Source organism: Simochromis diagramma, unplaced genomic scaffold, assembly GCF_900408965.1.
Source record: "Simochromis diagramma unplaced genomic scaffold, fSimDia1.1 OVJJ01000343.1, whole genome shotgun sequence".
NCBI lineage: Eukaryota > Metazoa > Chordata > Actinopteri > Cichliformes > Cichlidae > Simochromis > Simochromis diagramma.
In genome coordinates, this window is record NW_024386831.1 from 15,306,384 (window position 1) to 15,325,687 (window position 19,304).

General features: G+C 39.9%; 1 protein-coding gene across 3 annotated transcripts in view; it reads right to left on the reverse strand.

Moving 5' to 3' along the window:
- Positions 1-6,008: 6,008 nt before the first annotated feature.
- xirp2b (xin actin binding repeat containing 2b) overlaps positions 6,009-19,304 on the reverse strand; it is a 33,888-nt gene continuing 20,592 nt past the window's right edge. For all 3 annotated transcript variants that reach the window (XM_040028179.1, XM_040028177.1, XM_040028178.1), the window contains 3 exons: positions 9,251-18,680; positions 7,734-7,864; positions 6,009-7,474 (listed from right to left, as the gene is read on the reverse strand). In XM_040028179.1, coding sequence (XP_039884113.1) covers positions 7,773-7,864; positions 9,251-18,680 — 9,522 coding nt within the window. In that variant the 3' untranslated portion in view covers positions 6,009-7,474; positions 7,734-7,772. The remainder of the gene's footprint in view (positions 7,475-7,733; positions 7,865-9,250; positions 18,681-19,304) is intronic.

A 19,304-nucleotide genomic window follows, 5' to 3' on the forward strand; every position in this document is an offset into this window, starting at 1 on the left:
GGGGGGTGAAACATGACGGCGGTGGTGCAACTGGACTGACGTACCGCTCTATGAGAAGCGAACGACCAATCAGAGCGCAATCCGATACAAGCCTCACCAATCCACTCTAAGGAAGAGAGTGAGGGCTGCTCAGAGGTACTACTGTAGTAGCAAGGTAGATTGACGCTGTGGGAGAATTCATCGTCAACTCCTGCAAACTGTTTCAAACCAGACAACACGTTCATCCCGCAGATAAAACAGCTGAGTGAATGAAGTGAGTACTGAGGTATTTTGTGTTTCAGTTTGTGTCTTTGTCCACGATGTTTAGATAAAGCAGGGGGCAAACACAGGTAACAATATAACAACAAATACAAGATTAGCGAGATCACCCTCAAACACAATAACACAACAGGTAACCCTGGGAAAAAGTTCATTATCAGTCCAAAAGACTAACTTATTGGCAATGACAACGATATGCGAGCAATATATGTTACCTCGCCAGGTCCTCTGGATGTTACTTCGGGTTCTGGCTCATAGCCAGTCACGGAACCCGAAGTAACAAATAGGTCTAGTACTGTAGTTATTGTGACATTATTCTATAAGGTAACTAAGAAGATTCTATTAACCTCCTAATAACTTTACTTACTGCCAAATGTTTCTTGGTAGTAAGTATAGAGGTTGTACTTATTACCAAGTACAAAAAGAACTGGATTCCTATTTTGCCTTAAAGGCATAAATCTTACAAGGTGGTGACTTGAATAACCATTTTCCCTCAACAATAATCAACAGATAAATTCTTAATACACAAAAACGACACTTTAAGTGTTCCAAATTAAATTTAAACCATCTTCCCTATTCAATTGTGTTTTTCTTTTTTCTTTTAAAGTATTTGACTACTACTAGACTGTCAAGAAGCACTTTGCAATGACTAAAAAGGAGCCAGTATATTTCTAAAATCCGTGCCAATAAGCACCTCGTTAATGCTGAAAATGTGTACCTAGATATAAAGTGCACCATATGCAATAATGCTGAAACACTGGATGGATATTAGCACTTTTAATTTTTTCTTAATATACATTTTCTATCCAGAGATGCTTTCTTTTCTTTATTAAATAAAATAAAATTTGCTGTTTGGCAGTTTAATAGGAACCAAAGTCGACTGTGGCCTAAGCTCTATGGATAAAAGTTTTCATCCAATGACTCTTTGAATTCAGGTGTTTTCACTCTCATTACCACGGGCATATAAAATCAAGCACCTGGCTCTGCAGTCTGCCTTTACCAATACACTGTAAAATGTAATATTGTGTTTAATTAAAAATATTAAATAGGCTGAACTCAGTTTTTATCAATTTGTTATTAGAACTCGATTTAAATAAGTTACCAGTACTTTTTATGCAAACGCTGATAAACTCAATTTATTTGAGTTGTCTTAACTTAAAAAAACTAAGTAAGATGGAAGTTTTGCTTCTCAGTGCGGAAGGATGAAAGATGTGTTTTGAAAATGCCACGTCACCACCGTCCTCCTCCCTCTCGGATCAGTCCGCATGTTCATGGTACCAGCATTTTTTATGGAATATGTTAAGCAAACCTGGAAAAGCGTCAGCTCAAGATATTATTGTTGTCATTGCTGTGGATCTTTACCTGATACACTGACTTGGTGAGTAAATGTTTACTCTTATTCAAACTGATTTTGTGGCTTCTCTTAGTTTAGCACCAGGTTTATAATCTTGCTAGCTAGTTAGTGTTAGCCTAGCATTGCTGCTGCGGCTGGGCTCATGTTACTTAAAAATTAACACCACAGCCTTAAAAACCTCACATAAAAATATGTCTGTGAAATTTTCTGTTGATTGTTTGAAATAAAAAAGTGAGATAAGAGCCCAGACAAAATTCTTCGGGAGGTGCAGCCGTTAGGGGTGGGGTGGGGTGTGGGGGGTATTTTCAATCCGTTGCCATAACTAACTAACTAACTAACTAATAGGGATGCAACGATACACAACATTCACGGTTCGGTACGGTTTGATATTTTTTCAATACAAAAAAATGTTCATGCTTTTTTAATTTGTCATTTATTAAAATTATAAATATATATTTTAACTCAAAAGTACAGTTTTTAAATTTAATGTTGCTGAAACAACAAAGTAATAAAAATAATAAATCTATCTGATCGAGAAATCACTCATCTTTGGAAAAGAGAGTTTATTACAGACAAATGGCTCTTTCCAAATAAAAGCTATACTATACGCTTCTTCTGGGCTATATTCTCAGCAGCATATTAAACATATCAGGTCACCATATGGAGAATCATGTGCTAACGGCTGTCTAAATGACTCGGGTAAAATTTGTAGCATGCCTGCTTGTTGTTTTTGTCTGCTTCGACTTGTCTTTGCACTAGGATGATGTCGGAGTACAGTGCAGTCATATTCATTGTGTTCCCACTAGTGCTGTCAGCGTTAATCTGAAATGACGTTAACGCCACAACACGGCAAATCTCCGTTATCGAGCTACCGCGCGGATCGCCCCGTGCGTGGGGCTGGACAGCGTCAACACTAACGCAGTAGTTCCCACCCATGTAATTGAGCATTGCGTGGCACATCCGACATACTGTTTTACTTTTGTCCATGATGCGCTTACCTTCAGGGTCATGCTTCACATGAAAACCAAAATAGTTCCAAACGCCAGATCTGAATGAGGGTGGAGGAGGTTCAATTTGCCATGTTGCAACGAGAGCTTAGCTTCTGTCTTGCTAGCTTGCGCTGCACTCAATGTATCTGTGCTCGACAGTGCAGCCTAGGCGGAGTAGTCGAACGCAGATCCACTGAGCTCTCAACACAGACGGCATCGTCAGAAGAAAAGTTGATAAAATAAATTAAAAATTTTGTATTGTTCGATACATATGCGTACCAAACCGAAAGCACTGTATCGAACGGTTCAATATCGATACGAGTATTGTTGCACCCCCTACTAACTAACTAATTATATATTATATATATCTCATGTTTAACCTGAGTAGCAAAAGACCGCAGGAGTTAGCTGTGCTCGCGGACTTTTATCAAGCCTTGACCTCCCGGTCAGCTGGATAGCAGAGCTCTTCGAAAACGTGGAAGCACTTTTGCAAATATGTGATATTTTGATAAATTAAGTAGATATTTGAGCATTACACAGCTACATTCTCGCTGCTGAAAATATCTTAAAAGGTTATTTTGTGACCCAGAAAGGGTAGTCTGGGGAAAAGGAGGATCGCATTTGTCAGCCACGGTTGTCGGAGCCTGTGTGTACTGTGCGTAAAAACGTATTACTTTTTCTGGGTCACAAAATAAACTTTTAAGATATTTTCAGGCGAGAATGTAGCTGTGTAAAGTTCAAGTATCTGCTCGATTTATCAAGACATCACATATTTGCAAAGATGCGCCGAAGTTTTCAGAGACGTCCATTTTTTTTCATGCTTTGTGGCAGCTTTTGAACATCTGTGACATCTATTAATGTGAAATCTAGCCTTTATTTAACAACATAAGCAAAATGTTACAATGATTGCACAGCCATTAAGGATCAAATCAGTTTCTGAAAAATGTTCTGTTTTTTCTCCCTCTGCTTGCTTCTTACTGTCTTTGAGGCTCGGGACCAGCACTCCTGTTGTTGGACAGAAAGACATCAGTAAGTATTTTGGTTTTCCAATATATTAGCAACTGTCAGTGACATTTATATTAATCAGGCTGAACTTTAATCATACTTTAGATCAGCCTGTTTTACTTATTGTTTTATTTGTGCTTTGGTTTGGGGAAGTTGTTTCTTTACTGATCTTTTCCTGTCTTCTGTTATTAGACTTGAGATATGACTGCACTATGCTGTTGCTGGTAACTCCAGTTAATTCTACAAGACATGCTGTGTAAGTAAACAAACAACAACAGTTTGGTCTGCATTTCTTGAAAGATCACATCCCCTAAACTTAGTTTAGAGGGTCTACACTGTATATAGTGAAGTCTGCAAGTTTTCTAACAGCAAAATTTGTTTTGTGCCCAAATCATTTTGCACATCATTAGAATGAAAGTTATTGGCCATGTTTGCATAGCCCTTTTTAAAATGACGCTTTCATGACATTATTGTGTGTTGGGTGGTGGTCACGGCTATCCAGACTGACAATTGGGACATTGAATTTCACCTCTCCGGTGGGGAGGGAGCCTGAGATTGTGTAAATTGGAGTCTGTTTTATACCAAATGCAGAAAAAAATGTTTTAAGAAAGCAATTAAGTTCATGTTCCAAAAATTATGATTGTTTGCTTGCAGGACAACAGGAGAGATGAGTCCTCCGTCACAGATGGTGTGGTCAGTGAAGATGGTCGCCTGCAGGTTCAAGCTCATTGCATCTCCAACCCACATCCACTGCCACTGTACTTAAGGGAAGTTAAAGACTTTCTTCTGCACCTACATTTGGATCACCTCGATCCATGATAGTCATTCAGGCAGTAATGCCTGGACTGGAAACAAGCCATCCTTAAAATATTACAACATTCCAGCTCATGTGTTGGAATGAAAAACAAACGTGTTGTTTAAATTAGAGACTGCATTTGTGACAGAACAACAAATATTTTATTTTGATTATATAAGTAATGTAAGTACAAAACAAAGTTGTGGTAGGCCTAAACTTATTTTCAGAATAATTACATCTGAGACTTTGTTTCATTGTAAGATTATAACAGTGATGGCAATATAATTGTTTGTTGTCCAGCAGAACAGTGTCCAGTATGTTGGCTGTTATACTTTGTTGTGTTTGAAAATAAAAGTTGGGCTCATTTTAACATCATTACAAAAAGTGTTGCTAATTATTTTTAATCATATTCAGGTTACCACAAATTGTTTTTTCATTTAGTTGAACTTGAAATGTTTGTCAGTAGGTAAACAATTAGTATTGTACAGTCAGAAATATCAAGTTATTCTTAATACTGCAGACTTGCAATGTATAAGTTGTCCTAACAGTCATCTTAAGTAAGCTTTACTTAATTTTTTGAGGCAACGAGTTTCCTTAATTTTTTTGAGTTCTGGGAACTAACAAGGCTGTACAGTGTACTCAAAATGAGTAAGTTGCCCTAACTTGGTCATCTTATGTAAACTTGATCCAATTTTTTTGAGTTCTGGGAACAAATGAGCTTGTGCAGAGTACTCAAAATAAATAAGTTGTCCTAATTTAGTCATTTTAAACTAAGCTTTACTCAATTTTTTTGAGGCAACGAGTTTCCTTAAATTTTTTGAGTTTTGGGAACTAATTAGATTTTACAGTGTATTTGTGAAAGAATAGGTCATTCAAAAGAGCTCACTAATTTCCCATCTGGTACTGTAATATGATGCCATTGTAGAAGCAAGTGAATTTGTTAAATCACTCCCATCCCAGATATTCCGTAATCAAATGAAAGTGCTATTATTGCAAAGTGGAATCATTTAGCAATCACAGCAACTCAGCCATGATGTGGCAGACCATGTGCCAATGCTCTGCAAATTCAGTAACTGCAGAGTTCCAGATTTCCTCTGACATTAACATTAGCACAGAAACTGTGTGCTGGGAGCTTCGTGGCATGAGTTTCCATGGCTGAGCAGCTCCTGTAGGTGTAATGTGTAGATGATCCAGCATTTTTGTCCACATCGTGTATACCGGGGAACAACCAGGAACTAAGGAACCACATTTGGGTTTGTTTAACATTCACAATATTGTAAAACACTTTCTTTTCAGTTGCTGCTACATCACACTGCATGTGTTAAAACTGCCTCTCATTTGCCTTTTTTCAGTCTTAAGTATCCAGTTATCCCTACATGATAGTGGTAGTCTGGTCCACTCCAGACACACCTGTGCTTTGAGCTCTGAAATCCCCTCCTTGTAAGCATAGCTAAAAAGGTGATTATACTGACAGTGTAAGAGGAGTCTACTAGCCTTCCTCTTTGTGTTTGATATGGATGAACTCTGGACATGTAGCATTTCACATATAGCACATTGATTCAAGAATTAGATTTGTGTTAGAATGTGAAAGAGACAAATGCAAAGATGAAATTCAACATTTTATTGCTCTTAGATCAGCAATATAGTAAGTGAACCAGCATGACATCATTTTCTTGTATAAAGCAAGATACAATCATGTAATCTAAAAAATAATATTCCCTTGTTGCAAAATATTTGCTTTCCAAAATAGGATACAAATGTCCAAAACAAAAATGACAATAACCAATTTGCTTGTTTATATTATATACTTGCAATATCATAAATAAATTAATTCTGATATACTTTAGTAGTCTGCACACCAGGTGCTAAGAAAAGAAAAATGCAAAAAATGTGAATAGGTTGAAAGGTTAATGGTACAAAATCAGAGTCCAAAGAGGGTGATTGTTTCAGAGAGCTCAAGTGCACTTAGTATAAAAAAAATGGCGAGACCTATACAACAATCAAATTCATTTTGAAACAAGATGAATTGACTGTGGAAAACAAACAAGCACAAACAAGTTCTGAGCCAAATTATATTTGAAAACAAAAAACAAAAGTTTGAGAGCAGTGAGAGTTATAAAGTTTAAAATCCAATAATAATGACTAATTAAGCACATAAGTTAATTTAAAATCACAGTTTTGGTGTTATTTTAATGCAGATATTAAATTTGTCATGTTTTTATCATAATTCAATCAACCATAATCCTTTATAACTTACTGAAACTAGGTTGATATCACGATTGATACTGGTTATTGATGTGGTTCGGTATATCAGATTATTAGGAAAACAAAAAACATGTGAATGAACTGCAAAGAATGAAAAATGACACACGGGAAAAGCACAACAGATAAAGGCACATAACATCATCTGCTTTTCACACTTTGTCTGCATCTATCTCTCGAGCACTTACTATTACAACCTGCCTTTCCACACCATTTACATTTATATTATACACATTTTCCTACTTATCAAGTTCCCTTTTAAATCACTTAGCTGCATAACCTTCAACCAAACCCTTCCTTAATTATACCTATGGGACAGTTCTTTCCTCTTACTGCACCATTTAGACTTTTGTGCCTCTTCTTTGGTTTTATTAGACTAAACTTTGGGTGACTTTATTTCAAAGAACACTCCGGGGAACAGTCTTTCTGTGTTGCTGTGTGGGTGACTTTGAGGAGCTTTCTGGAGGGGGCCACTGTGGTTTAGTTAGCTGAATGTCTTCCTCTATTTTAAAGGCTTTCTTTGGGGGATTGGCCTGTGGGGGCCAAACTACAGATATTTTGTTGCAGTGTGGTTTGCTTTCACTAAATGTTTTTGTCATTTCATTTTTAACACTGTGTGCTTTCTCTACTGAACTCATGCTGCTCGCAGAATATCTCCATTCAAGTTTCTGATTTGAGGGGATAGGTCCACCACGTCCTGCGGGGAGTCTCTGCCCGAGTCCATCATCATAGTTCCCTTTGGACTTCAGGAGTTGTTTGTAATGGGGTAGGCAGTACAAATGTCCATGGAGAGAGACATAATTTCCTAGGCTACACACAACAAATGAAAAATCCTCTGTTAAGAGATGCACTACATCAATTATTTAACAATTATTTTAATGTAATTTTAGAGCCACAAGTCCTACTTTATTGATTTTTCCTTTACAGGATGACTGGATACTATACATACTGTATGTTGTAGACATGGTGGCAATCATTATGTTGTCATTAAAACACAATTGCATTTACCAATACTGCAGTGCTCAAAAAGCCCCTATAAACATTTATTTGAATGAATGGCAGCCTTTACCTTAATTTGTTCCTGCAGTGCTCACAGCAGAAACAGGACTTATGGTACTTTTTTTTGTCCACTATGAGAGCATCCATCGGATAGGCTCTCCTCCGGCACACCGTGCACAGCTCTGACCTCGGAACTCGAACCTGTTTCAAGGAGATAAAATTCACATTGGTTATATCGTGAACAGTCTTTGGGTTGCCTCATAATCAAACATTTTTATTACAGTTAAACTAATACAAAAACAGCAGAATAGATTATCTTTGGATTCTTAAGAGTAGTCACATGTTGAATGTAGTTTTTTTTTTTTTTTTTATAGTAGTCACATGAGCAAATGGTTTAGTGGTTGTTAGGATTTAGTGTTATTCACCTGAGCAGTCAGAGATGTCCATGTATCTCTATTGCAGATTAACCCTGTATTCCCAAATGTATCACAGTTGATACTTTTTTTTTTTTGTTTACTTAAACTCATATATGGGAACACTATATCTATATTTTCAATTTTTTTATTTTGTCAGAACATTTAATTAATGCTCCAGTTTCAAAAAAAATTGACAAATTCTGGCAGTTGTTTCATGTTTCAGGCTTTACAGGGTTAACAGAGTCTGTGACTACTTTCGGGCAACATACTCTATAGTGTATTCATACCACTGGCTTACCTTTACAAAATGTAGCATGAACATATGAATTATGCTTTTCCCAAACAATTTAACACACACACAAACACACACACACACTTTTGTTTTGTTTTTCTAAAGCTTTAGAGCAAAGCGCTCTCTTATTATGTGACCTAATGTAACCTGGTCATGTTAATGTTTGAAGTGATTAAATGTGAAGCGCACTGCATTGCAACATTTTTCAGTGCATTTATTGTACTGAATAGATTGGATGGATTTACACTGACATGCATCCCCATGTGATAATCTGTTATAACAAAGAGCACTTAAGCTGTCCTTAAGCATAGTTTGTGAAAAGCTTTAAAAGCCTTTATTTTTTTACTTCATATAATCTTTTGGTTTATGATCAAGCAGATGCAATACCAAAAACATTTGTGTCATCCTGAGCTGCACTATTGTTTTGCTCTTGTTAGCATGAAACAAATAAAACAACATCATGCCAGCATTGCTATTTTGAGCATGTTAGCACACTCAGATGGGTTTCAGAAATGTGGTCTATTTGTTTGTCTACATGGACATGAGATTTGCACTGTTGCAACAATCTGCACTACTTTTTTAAACCACTTTGATTAACTATGCTACCTCATTGCCTACCTCATTGCCTGTGTTAGAAGCAATTATAGTGCCCATGCACACAAAAAAAGATTAGAATTGATGCACATGAACTCAAATCTAAAGAGTAAATTTTGGACCATTTCATAGTGCAGCTTGGCTGTAAACTGCCTGCACAATCCAAACAATACAACAGGTAGAAATTATACTTTTCCAACACAGCGGCACAAATTGATTTTTAAAGAAAAGCCATCCGTAATCCATGCCATTAGTTTCTGCTGTTTCATGCCACACATTTTTTACCAGATGAGGCAATCTTCGTCTGGTGCGACACAACTTGCGATGTTGTTTCCTCAGAAACAGTGTATCCAAGACTCTTGAAGACTGTCTCGCTCTCCGTCCATGTTTTATGGAAATTCCTCAGCAACTTCTCTGTAGCGTCTTCATCGTATGTTTCTGTTCGCCTCGCTGCAGCAGCTTTTCTTTTCACTGCATCAGCATAGGAGAAAGGAGCTTTGGGTAGGGTTGACACACTCTCAGAGTGCACAGTGACAGCTGTCCTTGTTCCGGTGACCTTGTTACCAAATTCATCAAGATGTGAGAAATGCTCTGTGATTGATTCGGTTTCAGAGAGGGCTGATGGTTCGGCTGGCACAGTTCCTACCTCATTTTTCTGCACAGGGAGGGGAGTGCTCTGCCTTGAGCCTCCCTTTGTCTCTTGAGGACTTTCTTGCTTTGAAGTGTCTGCTGTTGTTTCACTCAGGCTTGACACAAGCTCCTCCTGATCCTTTATCTCTTCTCTGAATAAAGAACTTTGCTCACCGAGTTCAAAAACATTTTTAATAGCCTGGATGTCAAAAGCTGGCATTTCCTGTTCCAGGCCGTCTGCTTTCTCTTTGTCACAATCTTTGCTTTTGGAGTCATTGTGAAGGCGCTCCGTGAGTGGGATAAGCTCTTTTCTGATATATGTTTTCTCTTCTGGTGATGCAAATTTGTTTACAAGACTCGACAAGTCAGCCCTGGGAAGCTCATCCTTTTCTTTGTTCTTATTTTCTGCTTCACACTCACTGACGTCTGGGCTCAGTCGCTCAGGAATAGCAATCGGTTCCTTGCGCACATAGATCTTATTAACTCCTGCTTTTTGAGCCTCTTCAAAAAACTCTTTCTTCTCTTTGACGGATGCAGATGATAATTCTGAAGCCTTAGCAAGATCTGGGTCATTTTGACCCAATGGCATATGGGTCTCAGACTTACTTTGTATTTCATTTGCACTCAAACCTTGAGAAATGATACCTTTATCCTCTACTGCTGTATTATTAACACAAGCCTGCAGAACTTCCTCGGATAAACTCTTTTGGGGCTTTTCCGTTGCCATCGGTATCCCTGAAGCCTCCATAACCTGGGACTCGGTTTTGATTTGTCGATGGAATGAAGCAGGCGGCTCCACAATCTCAGATTTCTTTTCTGGGATTGGGCTGGGAAATAGTGGTGGTGGGGTGATGCCACGCGAGAGCTTGGCTGTTGTGTCTTTAAGTCGAGCCAAATTTTCAGCTTTGTCAAAAGTTGGAGAAGGTGTGATTCTAGTGATACGTGATGTTGGAGTGTCACACCTGCGTAGCGGCGGCGTGGGAGGTGTGGGTGGCCTGTGCAGGAGGGTGGGTGATGGCGTCACTCTCTGGGGCGAGTCAGTTCTCCGTTTGGACTCGATGGTGATGAATGTCGGTGACGGAGAACGTGTCCTGAGTGAGGGTGAGGGAGCTCGAAGGTCAACGGACTTGGACAGACCCACTTCTTTCTTTTTTTCACGTGAGGATTCTTTCTTGGTTTGGCTCTCAACTTTGGCTGAACCGATGCTGATCTTGGATATTTTTGGTGATGCTGCACCAGAAACCACTCTCTCAGATGCTGGCTCACTTTCACGCCTGTCCTTGGTTTCATCTTCTAGATCTATTGGCTTGGCCTCTGCTAATCTCCTTACATTGGAAACAATATCTGTACTTTTTTGAGCATCCCTTGCATCTTCAGATCCCTCCAGTTCACATTTTCTTTCCTGATTGAGCAAACTCTTTGCAGATTTTGCATCGGTCTTTTCTGAAGCCTTTTGCATCTCTGTGAAGTGAGAGATTAACATTTGGACCTCCTGCTTTTGAGATTCCTCTGTTTGTGCTATTGTGGACTTAATCGGTTCATTTTGTTCTGATTCGCCAGTCACTGTAATTGGCACATCCATACTTTCTTTTGGTGGTTCTTTCCCACTCTGCTGAGTAGCTGTCAAACCTGTCTTTTGAGATCCTTCTACATGCTTTTGAACAGTTTTTTGCTGTGTGGAATCCTGATCATCTGTGCTGTCTGTGGTAACGACTTTTCTCTTGACTTCTATGTGCTCTACTTTGTGAATCTGGGTGACTGCAGTTGTCTTTTGCATTTGCTGAGTGTTCTCAGATGTTGTTTTCTTGGTTTCTATAACTTCTGTCTTTGAGTCGGTGAGAATATCTTTACCTTGACCTGACTGTGCAACCCCTTTAGACTTTTTTGACTTCTTTTTCTTCTTCACTGGATTTGTGTTGTTGGTTTCTGATTGGTTGTCAGTACTTACAGTAACAGCAGGTGGAGCAACACCAGCAGGGGGAGGATGTGGAAGAGGAGGAGAGGGAGTAACTTTCTTAATCTCCTGCTTTAACTCTGTCTTTATGTCTTTGGGTTCATCGATCACTTTCACCTCAACAGGTTCCACTTTGAAATCTTGTGAAACACTCTGTTTCTCAGTCTCACTGGACGATTTTACCTCTGCTTGCTTTTCTTGTTTATTGCTCTTTTTCGCCTTCTGGTTTGGCTTGCCTGTTTTAACATTTGCATTAGCAGCTGCCGTTTCTGTTTGCGTTAGCTGATTAGGAATGCTTTCTTTCTTACAAGGTGAAGGATCAGCTTTGTTCTTGTTGATATAGTCCAATGATTTGGATTCCTTGGTTTCCTTTTTGGACAGGTCATGCATTGTTTCTATGTCAGGTTTCTGGGCAGTGGTTTTCTCATCTTGTTTTTCTTCAGATTTGTTGGACACCTTTGTTTTCTGACTTTTCAAGTCTTTCTTTGTACGACTAGCTGTGCTGTCTGTTTTTGCAATGTCAATTACTTTTGTCTGCACTTTTTCCACCTTGACAGATTGAGCAGACTGTTTTGAGGAATCAGTTTTCTGCATAGTTGTATGCATCTGTTGTCTAACAGCTGAAGTGGATGTGGTCTTTTGAATAGAGACAACCTTGGAAGACTCGTTAGAGGCGATTTGCTGTTGAGCAGAAGATAAAATTGTGGAATCTGTGAGGATATTCTCACTTGCATTACTCCGTGTTGAATTTGTGGCTATGATCTGCTTAGATAGATTACATGACAGTGACTCTGAATGAACACTCACTGGTATCTTTGCATTGCTGCCCTGTGTGATTTCTGAGCTGATGCCATTTGACTGCTCTGCATCTTCAGTGGAAATCATTTGGAGAGCAGAGGTGACTGAGTCATATATAAAAGTGGGCGATGGAGTGGTTGGTGGTGTGTTTTCCTCCCTCAGCTTCCGGTACTTTTCTTCAGCTTTTATTAACGGTGTGTTAAATTTGCTCATTTTCCCTCTCATAAAAGGAGGAGGAGATGGCGGAGGAGTAAATTTCATGGGAGCAATGTAAATTTTCTTTAATGGCTGTGGTGACTCTGGAGGAGGAGGAGGGATCTCATGTGAAATAGTTTTTGATGTATGCGTTGTTGTTGTTTTTAATGTGTTTTGGCTCATTTCCACTTGTTTCTCAGTAGTTTTTGCCACCTCTTGTGTTTTGGTGAGTTCTACTTTAGGTTCCAGCTTTGGCACTGGATGCAAAACGGGAGCTTTCACTTTTTTGACTGTCATTTTTTTTGCTTTTGCTGGTGAAGGATGAATTGGTTGTGCTGGCATGGTCTCGAGTTCTTGTTGAGATGGAGGAGGTGGGAGGAAGTCCTGCTCAGTAGTTAGCGGTGGTGGTGGAGGAGGGAGGTGATCGATGTCAGTATCAGCGGAAGGAGGATGAGGACTAGGAGGAGGAGGAGGAAGGTCAGTATCTATCACCGGTGGAGGCGGCGGTGGGAGAGGCAGATCAGCTTCTGGTGCTTTTGGCTTTAAGACGTAAACATCAGTTTTGACTTTGTTTTTACCAAGTTTTATCATGGCCTTTGGGTTAGATTTAAGGTTACGAAACTCTGTCTTTAATGTTTTGATGCCGTGATTTTGGGTAATAGTTTTGTGGTCCACAACAGTTGTTGATTGCTGAGCCGACTGCTCCATAGTGTATGTTTTTGTAATGGTTTCATTGGAGATGGTGTGATTTTCTTTTGGTGCTTCAACAACATTTACCGTTTTAATCTTCTGTATGTTTCTTTGTGCATCAGTTTTAAGATTTTTAATGGGTGGGCTCTGCTTGACTCTTCTATATGCTCCCAGACGGACTTTTGGAGTTTCACGCTGCGCTGTTTCTAGCAGTGATTTAATAGTGCCTTTTACATCCCCCTTTATCACTTCTTCTTTCTCCAGCTGGCTTTGCTCCTGAGTCTCATATAATGACTTAATTGACATCTTGACATCACCCTTTATATCACCCTCGAGGCTTGAGCTTCTTTGCACCCTCTGTGTAGGTGGGGACTCCATGAAGAGCTGAATCGTCCCTCTGACATCACCCTGAACATCTATTTCCTGTTGACACTTTTTCATCTCACTGGATGCATCTTGTAGACTTTGCATTGCTGTCTGAATATCACCCCTCACAATTTCTTCCTTTTCAATTTCCTTCACTGCTTGCTTCGCCAGTTCCAGAGATTTCATTGTTGCCTTCACATCTCCGGCAACTAAATCCTCAACAACAGTTTCAACTCTTGATGTTGCTGATTTCTCAAGAGATCTTAGAGTCCCTTTGATATTTCCTGGTATGATATCTGGCTTCTCCACCTCCTTGTGCCTCTTCTGAGCCCTTTCCAAACACCGTAGAGCTTTCGGTATGTTGCCTTTCACCACCTCCTCTTTCTCTACAATGACTGTCTGATTCACCGATTCAGACAATGAATTCAAAGCAGCTCTTAGGTCACCTTTCACAATTTCCTCCTTTTGGATCCTTTCCAATGAGGCAGCTGGCTCTGACATGAAAACCTTAACTGTGTTGTGAACATCACCCGGTATAACATCCTCAACTGTACGCTCAATTTGAGTTTGATTACAGCCAAGCATGAGTTTTGTGCCCTTGATGTCACCCCCAACAATCACTTCTTTTTTTGCTGTTTCAGGCGGAGTATCATCAGGCTCTAACTGGAGTTGTTTAAGATAGTCCACAGCCCCAGATTCAATGCACGTAGAGTAAAAGCTGACATTTCCCTTTTCAGTGTCATCTACCCTTATCTTCACTGCCTGATCTGACTTGTCTGGGCTGGACAGCCTTTGAAGAGCACTCTTTATATCCCCTTTGACAATGTCCTCTTTTTCAGCAGAAAGGTTTTCTTGTTTATTTAGAAGCGAATATAATGTCATCTGTACATCTCCTTTTTCATCCTCCTGGATGAGTATTCCATGTTTTGCTGATCCATCCTCACTGAAAAGTTTGTTTATAGCCTCCTGGATGTCACCGCGTATTATTTCCTCCTTTTCAACAGTGCTAACTCTTTCTTGGCTAAATAATTGCTGTACCGTTGAGCTGACATTACCTTTCTCTTCTGAATCTATGACTATCTGCTGCTCCTGTCTTTCCTGTCTGTTCAGTAGGTTCATCATGATAGTCTGCAGATCTCCCCTGATTACTTCCTCTCGTTGAATCTCAGGAGCCTGCTTGTTCATTAGCTGGTATTTTGCCATCCTAACGTCACCAATTTCATCAGTTTCAATGAGAATTCCCTTCGATTTCACCATTTTCTGACTATAAAGTTCCTCGAGAGTTCCCTTGACGCTCTTGCCCAGGATTTCCGTCCTTTCCACTTTTGTCTCATTAAAGTCGTCAATTGGTGTCGTCTCAAAGAGCCAAGTTGTTGTCTTTACATCCGCTTTGGGGATCTCCTCTTGAGGCATGTTTGCCTCCTCATCCTCATCTGCCTCTTTAATGTGGTCAAGAGGATTTTTCTCAAACAGCCAGACTGAATGTTTAACATCTCCCTTTGCAGTCTCCTCCTTTTTAACAGTTTCAATCAAATTTTCAGAGCTCATACTTCTGATTTTGTCAATGGACTGAGTTTCAAATCTCCACTTAGCAGTTCTGACGTCACCTTTTTGAATTTCACTCACATTAACAGTTCGAACACATCCCTGTGACAAAGTGTCAGACTCAAAGCGATGTTTATTCATTCTTACGTCGCCCCCTTGAATGTCCTCTACTGTTTTTATTAAAGGCTTCTTTTCTTCAGCAATCTTGTCAAGAGGCTGTGTCTCAAATTTCCATTTAGCAGAGACGACATCTCCTTTTTGCACATCCTGCTGTGTGACGGATTTAATTATATAAACCTCATCTGTGTCCTTGATAGCATCGAGGGGCTTTGTTTCAAACAACCATCGCGTTCCTACAACATTTCCCTGTGTCACCTCCTCACTTGTGACAGTGGTGACCTCGTGGTAGTGGCCCTCTTTGTCCTGGATGGCATAAAGGGGCTGAGTTTCAAACATCATTGTGTAATTTCCTACATTGCCCCTCTCCTCCTCATCACAGACGATTTTTTGGATTTTCTTCAGCTCTGTGTCCACGTCAGAGGAAACCTCCTGAATTTTATCTAAGGAGTAGGTCTCAAAAATAAAACGACCCTTATCCACATCTCCTCCTTGTACGTCGTTCACTGTGTGGCTGCTCATCGTCTGCGCTTGACTGTCATGTATGGCATCAATGGATTGATTTTCAAAGAGCCATTTGCAGCTCACAACATTTCCTTTTTGTATGTCTTCGGTCTGAACTCTCTTGAGCTTTTGCATCACTTCCTCAGATGTAGAAGTGGTGATATCAGATGTTTGATTCTCAAAAATGTACTTCATCCTAGACACATCTCCAGATGCAATGTCTATCTCTGTGACACGTTTAAAAGCTCCCATCTCCTCTCCAGTGAGGTTCTCCAGTTTCTCTGTTTCAAAGAGAAAACAAGCCATTCTTACATCTTTTCCGTTGATGTCCTCTTGTTTTACAGTGCGCGTGTTCAGAACTGTCTCTGTCTCATCATGGATAGCATCAAGTGCTTGCGTCTCAAAAAGCCAAGTGCAGGTTTTAACATCCCCCTTATACATTTCTTCAGATTCGTTTTCATCCTTTACCTCCCCTCTTTCATACAAGATGTCCATTGGTTTGGTCTCAAATAGCCACTTGCAGGTTTTCACATCACCTTTCACAACATCAATATGTTTACTTGAACCCACAGTTTCTTCATCTTCAATGTTGCTGAAGTACTTGATAGCGTCAAGAGGCTGTGTTTCAAACAACCACTTTGCAGTTTTAACATCACCCGACTCAATTTCCTGTTTGGATATGCCCTTGATAATTTGATATTTGTCGATGCTTTCATCGAACTGATCAATCGGTTTTGTTTCAAACATCCATTTATATGTTGTTACATCTCCTTTAACAACTTCCTCCCGACGCACTGTTTTCACCTCGTGGAAGTGACCTGCGCTGTCTTGCATGGCATACAATGGAGTAGATTCAAACAATTCTGTATTTGATTTCACAGAGCCAGATGTTACTCCCTCTATTAGAATCTTTTGAGACTCATTCCTGCTGTTTAAATCTGTGCTCTCAAAGATTTGCTTGTAGCTTGACACATCCACTTTATCAATTTCTTCCAGGTCAATTGTTCGGACGACTTCTTTCTTTTCCTCTCTAATCTGCTCCAGAGGTTGGCTTTCAAATCGCCATTTCTGATGTCTAACATCACCCTTCTCCTCATCAAGTTCTACAGTCTTTTTCAGTTTTCCCACCTCTGCCAACTCCTTTAACTCTTCTGCTGGAATTGTTTCAAAATAATGTCTGGTTGATTTGACATTACCTGCAACGACATCGTCTTTAGTCAAAGGACGTGCATTTGCATCATCTTTCAAAGTATCCATTGGCTGGGTTTCAAATACCCAACAGTTCTTGCGTACATCTGCCCTGCAGCTTGTGCCGTCCTCCTGTGTGAGGTCATCTTCGACATTCACTGTACGAGTGACCTCTTTCTTCGCTTCTCTTATGTCCTCTAAAGGTTGACTCTCAAAGCGCCACTTTTGGTGTCTCACATCCCCTTTTATTTCTTCACTTATTGCTGCCTTTTTAAGTTTTCCAACCTCGGGGCAGTTCTTCCTGACTGCTTGAGGGCTGCTTTCAAAAAAGTGCCTTGCAGATCTAACATTGCCCCCGATAATCTCCTCGATAGACTGAGGTCTGGCATTGGAGTCATCTTTCAGAGAATCCATTGGCTGTGTTTCAAACACTAAGCAGTGTTTGCGCACATCAGCTCCCATGATCTCTGTCGTTTCCATTTGTGAGCTTTCCAACTCACTGAGAGAATTTAATGTTTTTATCTCAAACAGCCACCTGCCCCAGTCTCCTTTATTGCTGTCCTCCATGGAAAGACTACACACAAGTTTCAAAGGAGCATTTTCTCTGTTTGTGATGTCCAGAGGTTGGGTATCAAAAAGCCAACGTGAAGCAATTGAGCTCTCCAATTCAGTTTCAATTTTGCGCACAGACTTAATCTCCAGCATCTGACTTGATTGTCCCATAATAATACATTTGAACTGAGTGTCAAATGTACTTGTTACTGTTTTCACATCTCCATTAATCTCCTCTAACACTGACCGCAGACACAGCAGGTGGCTCTCATCAATGGTCTCAGTGTGCCCAAGGACTCCCATGAATTTATTGTCAATCATGTAAATGGTAGCATTTCCATCCTCCTCTGTGAATACAATTTCCTTCGTCAAATCCTCCTCTTTATGCATTTTGTTTAGGGTGTCCATAGTTTGAGTTTCAAACAACCAAGCTGCAGCGCGGACATCTCCTTTATCAAATTTATTAAATTTGTTTCTGTATTCTGTGGAATTTGTGTTTTGTGAGCCCAGCTCATCCATTGGCTTGGTCTCAAACATCCATGCTGTTCGCCTTACATCTTTTCCCAGAATGATTTCCTGCTGAGTTATTTTCTTATTGTCTTCATCGTCATCTGGAATTTCATCTCTGATGGCATCCAGTGGCTTATTTTCAAACTTCCAACGCATTGCCTGCACGTCCCCGGGAAGGATCTCCTCCCATTCTGCATATTCTTCATCATTAATATCATCAGGACTGCCAACATCATCTTCATACATGTACTCCTGGCTCTCTACCTGGTTGTTCTCAGTTTCGTTATAATCAATGTAGTACTCTTTCTCAATATTCTTGCGAACCTCAGGGTGAATGTGCTTGTAAAGACGTTTCAGCTCATTCATACTCCTCTGCTTGATGTAAGCCTCTCTGAGTGGGTATTTGGATGGGTTTGCTGGTTCATGTGCACATTGGTACTTTGGAACATTTTCGCTGTCTGGTGGCATTTGTAATAAGTCTGGAGGTGGGGGTGGAAGGAAGTCAGAATCCTCAGCTGGTGGGGGTGGAAAGTCCTCATAATCCATCATTGCAACCATTGTGTCTTGCAGTTCTTCAGTATGGGATGCTTCACACACCTCACTAGCCACTATGTTGTTTTGAGTCGCACTTGAGGACCACTTTGATCGACTGATGTCACGTCCAGTCTTTACAAGGAACAAAAATGACATTGACAGGTAAATGATCCATCGAACTAGGAATTACAGATAAGTGACATATTTACTGAAAAGAAAGTATCTAGGATCTTAGGTGAGCCAGTGTTCTGTTATTTAATTGGGTCAAGATATATGATTTACATCATCTCCATGCATTTCAATAAAGCACTGTATGACCCCTCTTGAACATATGGAAGGGAACACTGCCATCCTGGTACAGACCACTCCCATCAGGATAAGAACAAATCATCATATTATAAACATGAATACTCAGAACAACTTTGTACTGACACATTTCTTTAAAGGTATGGTGAGCAATAATTTTTTTCCAAGGGGCCACATGAGAACCTGGGAATGGCCTCTTGGAAAAAATTTCTCCTCACCCTGCACCAAGGGGACAATTGGACCTAAAAAGTGACTGGGTTCCCATATTGTCAGGGTCAAGGGGTAAGTCTTTCCTTTAAATTGTCATGATTTTGTATATATAAATTACCCTTCACCGAGTTGTGAAACTACACAGCAGACTGACAGTTTACTAAAATAAATGGAACTGTGCGATGTTCATCTTTTCTTTTTTTTCCCTTAAGCATAGGAATCACTAAGAAGAGTTAATGC